General features: G+C 33.7%; 1 protein-coding gene across 1 annotated transcript in view; it reads left to right on the plus strand.

The window, feature by feature from the left end:
* LOC115881099 overlaps positions 1 to 7,369 on the plus strand; it is a 71,658-nt gene extending 64,289 nt beyond the window's left edge. The window contains exon 3 of the mRNA XM_030898474.1: positions 7,286 to 7,369. Coding sequence (XP_030754334.1) covers positions 7,286 to 7,369 — 84 coding nt within the window. The remainder of the gene's footprint in view (positions 1 to 7,285) is intronic.
* The last annotated feature ends 3,791 nt before the right edge of the window (positions 7,370 to 11,160 follow it).

Below are 11,160 nucleotides of genomic sequence, written 5' to 3' on the forward strand. Positions count from 1 at the left end.
AACTCGATTTCTATCAACTTTAAAGCAAAATATGTAGAAACCAAAATTAAAGAAGAGGAAAAACTCTATAAAAAACGTTGTATGGGCTTTTTCGTGTGACTCCCCAAAGTATCGAATTTTACGAAAACAAAATTAAAGTTTGATATAATGTACGTGTTCAATATATCCGGGGTTAACTGTACTTGTTTCTACACCACCTTGAGCGGCACCCCCGGCACATAAAGCCTAAAAACTTGTTTGCTACTGGTTGCCAGTAGCCTGCTGTCGCGGCTATCATAATGAAAGAACGCAATTTGCATTATGACCGCAATAACGGACTAAATTTTTATTGTTGCGCGACTGGTGGAAAATCAAGTTTAACCGCCTTATCTCTCAGAGAGCTGCCTTGAGGTAAAGTACCCGGCGGCGCGTGTTTTTTTTTGAGTGGTCTCCCCATTTCCAATAAGGCTAATCCACATGTCGTCAACTTAGGTTTCTTTTGAGGTGGAAGGTTCATCAGAGTTCCTTCGTTTTTTTGATGTTACTGGCTGTTCAATATAATCTTCCTGAATGTCTTCCACATCTGTATCATATTCCGGATCTGGTTCATAAAGTGCAGAATATTCTTTTCGTTGATCTTTATCGAGAGGAAAATTGTCTTCGTACTCATCTTCGTCTAATTTTGCCACTTCCAAACTATTCGAACATGATTTGCCCTGACAAAGTGCACACATTACCGAGCAATGCAAACCTGCTTTGCGGCTTTGGTAAGCTTTCGGTAATAGATTTTACGAAACACTGGGATCTGTACTTATCTAAGAGTCGCATTTTTTGGATCCATATAGATGAAGAAGAAACCGTTCTCCAGCTTTTTCTATATCTTCTAGGGATGCGTTTGGGTCTTTGAAAGTTTGTGCAGCTGTCTGTAATAATTTTTTCTTTCTGTAAAACTTTAATGAATTTCATTTTTCGTTGTCTGTATAATGCGGATGTGGTGTCGCAGCCAGTAAATGCGTGAAGAAATGAAATGTTGTCCATAGCTGAAGCATCTAGATTCATATTATGGGGTGCACACGTTCTACTTTGCGACTTCCCCTTGCCTGGCTTTAGAAAATAAATATTTGACCGAGACCCATTTAAGGCAGTAAGAATGACAAGTAAATCGGTGTCTTCGCCGACTATAATTATCGTTTCATTGTGATTTGATTCTTCAATTGCAGTGTTGACAATTAATGTGTCAGCATCTTCATCAGCCTGCTTGACTTGGATGCCCTCGTTCGTCAAACGATTACATATAATTGACATTTGTTCCTGTCATTTGATAAGAATTTTCCCTGAGACACTGTTGCCGTCATTTTTTCATCAAAATAAATTTCCGGTCATAAAGCAATTTTAATAATAGAGGAAATAATAACTGCTTATAATATATTTAGCGTGTTTAAACCAAGATAACTTGGAAACGGGTCGTCGCACGGAAAAAGTACATAGAACGTTTTTTATACAGTTTTTCCTCTTCTTTAATTTTAGTCTGTACATTTTTTGCACTAAAGTTGATAGAAATCGAGTTATTGACAAATAATGAAAAATAAACCAAATTTTAGCCACTTTTTCCAAGATGGCGGCCAAATCCGGGCTTTGGGGGTGGTGCAAATTTAACACGTGGTTCCTTACACTAAACTAAATAAAATAAAATTTATTCTAGCTTGTCCGGATTTGCTCCCGCCATAAGCTATTTTTTAATATTTGGCGACTGGTCTACCAACGATACTTAAAACATTGATTCTGTGGTTGCACCTCTCTAACATCTAATTAACCTAAAATGACAGGTATTATAAAACTCGTAGAAATAAAAAAAATATTTTAGAACTATCGATATTTTTATAATATCGATACTGACCGTCCCTTCTTACCGTGTAATAAGTACCCGAAAAACGACGAATATTTTCGAATGTGTGGGAACGGAATCATATAGGTATAGGTATTAAGCCGTATTTCAGGTAATGCCGCCGTAAATTAACGATCCAAAAAGCTCTCCATTTTTATATTATACCTTTTCAAACTGGTTCCGAGGCGGAGTTTTATGTGCACAGAGGGAACGTACCTACAGGTCTATTATTCATTCCGATATTTATACCTCTTTGTAATTGGTATTTCCTCGGGAATGTCATAAAGTCGGATAGTTTTGCATAAACATTTGTTTAATTGGGAAAGATGTTAATCTCGATATATGTGTTTGTATGGGTGGAAAAAGTATGTGTTTGTGAACACGAAATGTATTCTTAATTAATATTTTATTAACACAAAATTTACTAAAATGGATATACGTTTTTTTTATAAAGTCGTAAAACAAAGCATCACCCTACATTATTACATGTATTATGGCCTCTAAAAAAAAGTAGGAAGTTCTAGCGTCACCACTGCTCACAAAACCAAATTAATAAAAATAAAATGATCGTCTTCTTAGTGTATTGTTCATACTAGAATATATATACATTTATACATGAGCAATATTTTATAAAGCAGTCATTTTGAAGTTAATAGCAACATGGTCGTCGCCAAATTGTTTACCATCGAGAGTGAAAATAAAAACTGCTGCACCCTGACCGACAGATTCCCAGAAATGACATTAGCGTAATTACAAACATGAGAGCCAGTGAGAGAGTGAAAAGATATAAAGATAAATGGAGGATCGATGGACAGAATGAGATAGAGTTGGGTAAATTGTATCTCGCAGATGTGGTCGATTACCTGTTACAGCCTGAAACCGGAATATAGTCCATGCGGAAATGGTTGAAAGCCAAAAAGCACTTACCATACAGTAATACAATTAGAGAGTTATATACACTCAGATGCAAAAAAACGCAACCAAGAAAATGTTGATCAAATTTTCAAAAGTGTTACATTTTTGTTATGCTAGCCCTATTTTCATGGTTTTTAGCAAAGTGTATATAATTATATCAACTTTAATTCCTGAATTAAGTTTTTTAGAAGCTTTAGTATTTGGCATATTATACAGGGTTAATCGAGGGGTTGCTTTTTACCCTAACTTTAAAACACCCTGTGCAATAATTTCGTGTGTAGATTTTCCTAAAATATAATTTTACGATCAGAAACATGACTCCTCAGCATTTTATTTTCTGATTCATGTCAGTACATGCTTTGGTTAATTTTTACGAGCGAAATGAACTGATCACGATCAAATATAATATTATTATATACAGGGTGAGTTTCCTACGATGTTCTCTATGGGTATCTCGGAAACTACTGGATATAGAGAGTCGGTTAAATGGGGAAAGAATTGCAGTTTTGTGGGGTCATAAATATGCGCCTTTCAGATTTTTGAAAAAGTTCATAGCTTACTAGATATTTCGAAAAAAACAAATATCGGCTATTTTAAAAATTGTCTCTAATTCCATTATAAGATATTTTAGACAAAAAGTTTTCAGATAAAAGTTGTAGATAATCACATCCTTAATGAGACTGTGTCCTCCGTTTTTTTTTTTTTTCTAAACGCCACTTCGAGTGCCTTTCTTAATTCATAAGTTCTTTTGTAAACCTTATTGTTAACTATACCGCGTAAAAAATTCTAAAATGGATAGGTGAGGTGATCGAGGAGGCCCATGGTCTCAAATAGTGGTCTATTTGGGAAGAGGCCCCAAATAGTCCACCTCTTCCTATCCCTGCTTTTGTATACTTATGATATAAATAATTTTTAACATTTCTTTCATTATGAGGGGTGAGGGGTGGTGTGTCATAATAAAAGTCATGTTGGAAGCACTCTATTGATGCGCGAATATCTACACGCTTTTCTTCATTTGAAAAATTCATATTTACAATTTTTGTTTATTTTAATTTACAAAGTTTGGACGTGACAGCTTCACATTTCTGAGAGTAACGGCGATTGAACTTGTTTCCATGGCTAACTAAGTGAAATTGTTTAAAAATGATAAGAATTGGCTATAACTCAGTAATTTTTCGAAGAAAAGATATTATAGCTTATATAACTAAAAAGCTTAAAAAATGGCGCTTTTTATGAAGTCATGGCCAACTATGGTTTCCATTTAAAAAAACCTATGTTTGTGTCATATGTCAAAAATGACAGGCTTTAGAAAAAAAAACGGAGGAAACGGTTTCATTAAGGATGTGATTATCTACAACTTTTATCTGAAAACTTTTTATCTAAAATAGCTTATAATGAATTAGGGACAATTTTTTTCAAAATATCTAGTAAGCCATGAACTTTTTCAAAAATCTGAAAAGCAAATATTTATGACCCCACAAAACTGCAATTCTTTCCCCATTTAACCAACTTTCTATCTCCAGTAGTTTCCGAGATATCCATAGAGAACATCGTAGGAAACTCACTCTGTATATATTAAACTTTAAAGCACATTAAAATTTTAAGATGCCCGTTTTACGTGCTGACGAGTGTAATATTATTTTATATTTATGAAAAAATCAATTCTACACCAAGAATATTATTTCGGTCTAAAATAGCCAATGTTCTGGCTGTTTAGGAGCCCTTGGGCGTTCACCGAGCCGACTACGATGTTTAATTTGAATTTTATAGACGAAAGAGCAGGTGAAATAGGAGCGCAAAAAAGACGGTTTTATAATAAGTGTTTCATGTCGAATTAAAATTACTGAAAAGTTCCTGGAACGGCGGCGTTTAGACGACCTACAGACGGTGCTGCCATCCATCGCAGCTGAAACTGAATCGCGTAATTAACATATGGCTGTTCTCAAGGTTATTTCGGTTTATTTTTCAGGGCTGGTACTTATAAATACAAAGACTAATAAAAATGGTGGAACGACGTGTTTGTAGTAGGGATGAGAAATACCGTGATTCTTAAATCACATTGTTAACTGATAGTGTGATTTCTAAATCACATTGTTAATTGATACCGTGATTTTTAAATCACACTGCTAGCTGACCATGATTTTCAAATCACACGGTTAGCTGATAACGTGATTTTCAAATCACACGGTTAGCTAATACCGTGATTTTCAAATCACGCGGTTAGCTGACACCATGATTTTAAATCACACGGTTAGCTGATACCATGATTTTGAAATCACACTTTTATCTGGTACCGTGGTTTCTAAATCACACAGTTAACCGATACCGAGATTTTTAAATCACACTACTAGCTGACACTACGATTTTCAAATCACAATGTTAGCTGATACCGTGATTTTCAAATCATACGGTTAGCTGATACCATGATTTCTAAATCAGACTCTTATCTGATACCGTGCTTTCTAAATCAGACAGTTAACCGATACTGAGATTTATAAATCACACTGCTAGCTGACGCCATGATTTTTAAATTACACTCTTAACTGATACCGTGATATTTAAAGCATACTGTTATTGATACCTTGATCTTTATATCACACTATTATTCTGATACCGTGATTTTTAAATCACACTTGTTAACTGATACTATATGCTTTTTTAAACCAGTGATTCAAAACACTAACTTTCGTACTGAGTCATGACTAACTAATGCAGGATATCGTGACAAGTGATACTGTGATTTATCAGAGCGTTATGTGATCACGACTTTTATTCTGTCATATGGCCGTATACCGTATTGTGTGTTTTTTTGTACCGTATTGTGTATTTTTTAAATATTTTCTTAATATACTGGGTGAGTCTTAAATAACTGCGAATATTTTTAGGGGTAGTATATTTCAACCCCAGAAACACGATTATGAGGTTTTTTCGCAAAAAAATTGCAAATTTTGAATTTTCGAAAAAAAAAATTGGAATTTTTTTTTAGTTTTTAGTTAAAAAACACAAGGCAACATATATAGTAGAATAAATTCACAAGAAAGATAACCCAGAAAAGATCCAGTGATTCTCAAAATTTAAGTAAAAAAACATTTTTTTTTTAATTTTCAAAGTAAAATAACTCGGTTATTTTGGCCTAATTTGAAAAACGGTAAAAAGAAAAAATCTTTTAACGGCATCTACTAGCCCTGAAAATATTTGCACTTATTTAAGACTCACCCTGTATAAATTGGCGCAATAAATATAATCCGTTAAATATAATTGATTTAAGGGCTCAAAAAACTTGAATTTTTTTTAAATACCGGGTTCGTATTTATACAAAAATATAATAGTATACCGGGTGCGTCTCAAAAGTGGCTCACCCCTATAACTTTTTTATTTATTAACATTTTGGCATTTTTTGACCGGCCAAGTCAAGACACGAAAAACATTAGATGATCGAAACTATTTTTACAAGGTTCCTTGATTGACAATTAGTGGTTTAATACAGCCATAGCACTCTAGATTGAGTTTTAAAATACGGTTTGTTTTTAAGCAAAAATGTCAAATGTTGCCATATGTCATTCTATTCAGAGTGTCATTTTCTATAAATTTATTTTCAAGAAACACAAAGAGACCAAAAACAATTGAATACGTCAATCAATCCTAATTTATGTCATATACTAACATACCAAATCTCGTTTTTTTATCTGAAAAAATAAAAAAGTTACAGGGGGTGAGGTTATAGAGTAGATGCACCTGCAGTATTTGCCGAAAAATTACTTATTTATTTTATAAAATTATTTATTTCTCTATTGTGTATAATACTCCTATGTATGTATTATCGATTATATTATGATGGATATATTTTTCCATAGTATACACAGTGTCATATATAAAAATGCACACTACAAGGATCTCTTAAGGCAGAAGAGATACAAAGATACAACGAAATTTAATTTAAATTTAAAAATTAATGAAATTTTATTTTAATTTTTTGACACTATCACTATTTGAAAAGATCTATCAATACAAATTTCACGTTCACATTGCTAATTTTCTTGCTCTACAAGTTGATGTCATTAGATTTTCATTCATTTCCATACATTCAACGAACAACTTCCAATGAACATTCGCCACATCGCGTAGGAGACACTTGTTAATTGCCATATTGTCGAAATCCGTGCCAAATTACACAAACAACCTATGCTAGATTACAACGTTGGACGCATCGTGTAGGACCGGCTTTAGTGTGATATCTGATTACCATAAATTTTTAAAATACGACATAAAAGCGTTAATCATCTTTGTACTTCTTCTGCTTTACGAGATCCCTGTAATGTGCCTTCTGGTATGAGCTACCGTGTATATGCTTAAATTTATGCATGCGCAAACTTAGAATAATGCCAAGTAGACTGCTACATATTAAAACTTGCTACCTAGAATAATCAGTGTTGCGAATAACGTATTAGTTCGGGTTCTAGCCCCAAGTCTCTTCTCTCACCTAACGTCGCCATTCTTTTGTTTCAGGAATCGTCGCCAACTTTGACGCTCATATCGTCAAAGGTAAGCTGGCCATGCGACCGCAGCGTTGTCCAATCAAGGTGTGTGTAACTGTGCGCTTACTCTCGTTTGTTCGATACTCTCTCTCTCTGTCTCTGTTTCTGTCGCACCTGCTACTACTTTCCTGATAATGTGTAGGTACTTGGCCTGCTGCCGGCCAATCAGACGCGACCATTTTTATTGTTGTTTACGGCAGAGTGGCGGCGCGCCGTTTTTATTGGTCTCGCGTCTCGCGTTCATCTCCGTCAAACTATATTTGCACGTTTCGATATGTACCGTACGATCAAAAAGTTATGAATGTTTCAGGGAAAGGGGAAAGAACGACAATAGTCCATTTTTTATGTGAAATTTAGCTTACAGTTTATTTTATAACATATTGTAAAGTACACACAATATTGGAGTATGATCAATTTACTACAAAACACATTTAAATAAACAGCAATAAATTTTATAGATCGCTACCTATACAGGGTGGTGCGAATTCACTGAAAAAAAGGATCTCTCAGTCGAAATGAATATGACTTTGACCCAGAAGATTGGCGCTTTTCAATAGGGCCAAGAACGACGTTTCTTTGCCCAAAGCATTAACTATGTTTTCATAAGCTTTAAAAAATTACTTTAGAGAATAGAAGAATCTATCTGTCCAAAGTATTTCACTCTTGATCCAAAATTAATATGCAAAGAAGTTCTTGCTACAAGAACAATAGTCTCTTTGATTCATGCAAAATTCTTGATTGAAAAGGGACATTTCACAAATTCTGATTGAAAAAGGACATTTCTTGATTAAAGAGACACTTTTCTTAAACCAATAGCGAATACTATTGACTCAGCTAAAATTTATTTTGATCTAAGAGGAGTCTATACATCATATACTGGCATATTACGAGGTATATTATTTTCTGATAAAGTTAGGTTTTCCTAGACTGTAGTAAGTAAAGTGATATTATTTTCCTCGATAGTAGTTATTTCTGCTTCTTCACTCCTTGGTGTTTTTTGGGGTGGTTCATCACTCTACAAATTAAAAAAATATTACATCACGATTAATCAAAGTAAAGCAAATAAATTATTAAAATTATAAGCTTTGGTCACATTTTGAATTTTTAATACGACGACTTGAAATTCTAAAATTTTTGTAATTATTTGCATAAAAATCGATACATATATACTTATTCTATCTATAGTCACACATGCATTATCTAAACAGGTGCATTAGGTAAATGTCTCTTACCTTCAAGTATAGCAAATAAATGCTCTAATTTCCATTTTTCAGAAACTCCTTTAAAGAATCCATATATCCTAAAATTTGTCCATAAAAAATAGCAAATGCATATTAATAACGAACACTAATTTGTTATACGATATGCGTTTAAAAAGCAAATTATGCAAAATTCCAAGTGGAAAATTCCAAGCAACAAAACCCGTGCGTACTATGATGTGCTACCTATCAAATGCGACCTACGAGTCGTACGACTGATCGGACTGCCGACTGATTGTATAGGTATACCGTCCTTCGTCATCGTCTTTGCGTGTCGTTATTATTTTTCATCAAAGGAGTATTTAGCTATTGGAAAAATGGCCATGTTTCTTGAATGACGTACTTCCTAGCGTATTTTTTTCTTATTATCTTAAAACAAAGTAACTTGCACTTGGTTGAATGAAAATAGATTCAAGAGAAATTTTCGAATTTTTCAAGAGACCCGTTTTCTTGAGTTAAGAGAGTTTTTTCTTCAGGCAAAATATTTTCTTTTACGCTAAAATAAATTCTCTTGCCACTAATTTTTTCAAGAACGATGACGACTTTAGTTCAAGTCTATCTTTTTTATCAGTGTTGTATTCCGGAAACTTCGGCAGCATATTCTGCAGATAAAAATAAGTAAAAAGTTCGTATAAATGTATGTCCTAAAATGCTTATAGTACTAGAGCTAGCAACGTCGGAAAAACAAGTATTTTAAGACGTCTGGCTCTTTGATATATATTTTTACTATGCTCTCTAGAACGGCATGCGGTCCGTCTGGATGCCGGTAAACGTTGCGTTCCCTACTGCGCATTGAAAGAAGATCCTATATTTTTATTAGTCCTTGAACCGATGTCACGAACCGATGATTCAGAGTTCGAATCCGGGTCAGGGCAAAGACTTTTTATTTTATTTTCGTTTATATTCTGATAGTAAAGTATTAAATATTTGTTTTTTTAAATCACCAGAATTATTTAATACTTTACTATCTTAGTATATAGTACTATCTTATATTTATATACCGGATTCGAACTCTGAATCATCGGTTCGTGGTCGCAAACTCTACTCACTGCGCTATGGAGACATATTCGATTTATATTCAATACTAGAATTTATAGTACTAAATTAATCAAAAAATATAGGATCTTCTTTCGATGCGCAGTAGTGAACGCAACGGATATCGGCAGCCAGACGAGCCGCATGCTGTTCCAGAGAGCATAGTAAAAGATATATCAAAGAGCCAGACGTCTTAAAATACTTTCTCGAAAACGTTGCTATATAGCTCTTAGACTATTAGTTTCGGAGATACAGGGTGTAGAAGTTTCATTTTTATTTCGATTGGGAGTTGAATCGAATTGAACCGGGAATTAATAATTTCGTATCCCGGTTCTTTGATGTCTCAAAAGAACCGGGAATTTCCGGTAATTTCGGTACCGGAATTTTTTTGGCGAATAATATTTTAAAAATCATAATATTTTAAAAACATATTTTTACGTGATTTATGTATACAGAGTGCCTTAAAACTGAATGTTTTGAATCTCAAGTGTTAGGGATTTATCTGGTGATCTTACTTAAGAAATTAATAAATAATCTAGATCATATAATAAAAAATAACCTTACAACCAAAAATATCCTTGTTGTGAACAGTTGACCGTAAAGGAAAAATCTAAATAGTAAAAATATTATTTTCGGGTATTCTAAAGATAAGAACTGTAAAAATCGGTTAATAACCGTCGTAAAAAGCGGTAAAAATTAAACAGGACTGAATTCTATTGGACGAGCAACATTCGGCATTACGATATATGCTTTAATTAACATTTTTATAGCTGATTAAATTTTTCGAAACTAATTATGGCTAAGAGTTTTAAATTAGAATTGCCGGGGCAATAAATCTGAGTACGGTACAGTAATAAATAACGATTCTAATCGAGAACTGGAATTCGAAGGTAAAACCCGACCGAAAGTCTTTTAAACGAATAGAACTATTTCGATTTGTTGTAGTAGAATCACAAATGGGTTATGGTTAAGCAATAGAAAATATAGTTAAAAAAAGTTTTATAGTTTAATAATTTCAAAAAAAAATATATATATGCAAGGAACGTTAATAGAAGACACAAAAGATTTATTTACTTAATTTCATTAATGTCCATCGTACAAAAACCCTTCCTTAAAATAATATTCATCCAGAATCTTATCAAACCCAAAATGATTTACTCGAATTAATTTAATAGAAAGCCTTACTACTTCTTTCCACATATTTTTCTGAAACCTGAAACGACTTCATTTACATATGCGTCCGTACAAGGGTAGGAAATAAAATGAAAATCATAACCCTATCCTTATGAAAAGAACGCACAGAAAAGATAGTAAATCAGAACGATAAATTTGGTGGGGTATTTCATGTCGACCTAGATACACCAAGTCATTTGTTCGCTTCTAAGAAGGAAATTATACACGAAAAAGTCATAAAGGCCGCTCCTGTATTCGATTGTGGGGCCCTTTCGCCCTTATTATTAGTAATTTCGGCGTTTTTGTTATCTTGAGGCAGGTGAAAGGGTGGGGGGTGAATGGTTTCCTTGACGTCATTGCGTGTAGTGCGTATAGCAAG

This window comes from Sitophilus oryzae, unplaced genomic scaffold (genome assembly GCF_002938485.1).
Source record: "Sitophilus oryzae breed Bouriz unplaced genomic scaffold, Soryzae_2.0 scaffold_1107_pilon_pilon, whole genome shotgun sequence".
Classification (NCBI taxonomy): domain Eukaryota; kingdom Metazoa; phylum Arthropoda; class Insecta; order Coleoptera; family Curculionidae; genus Sitophilus; species Sitophilus oryzae.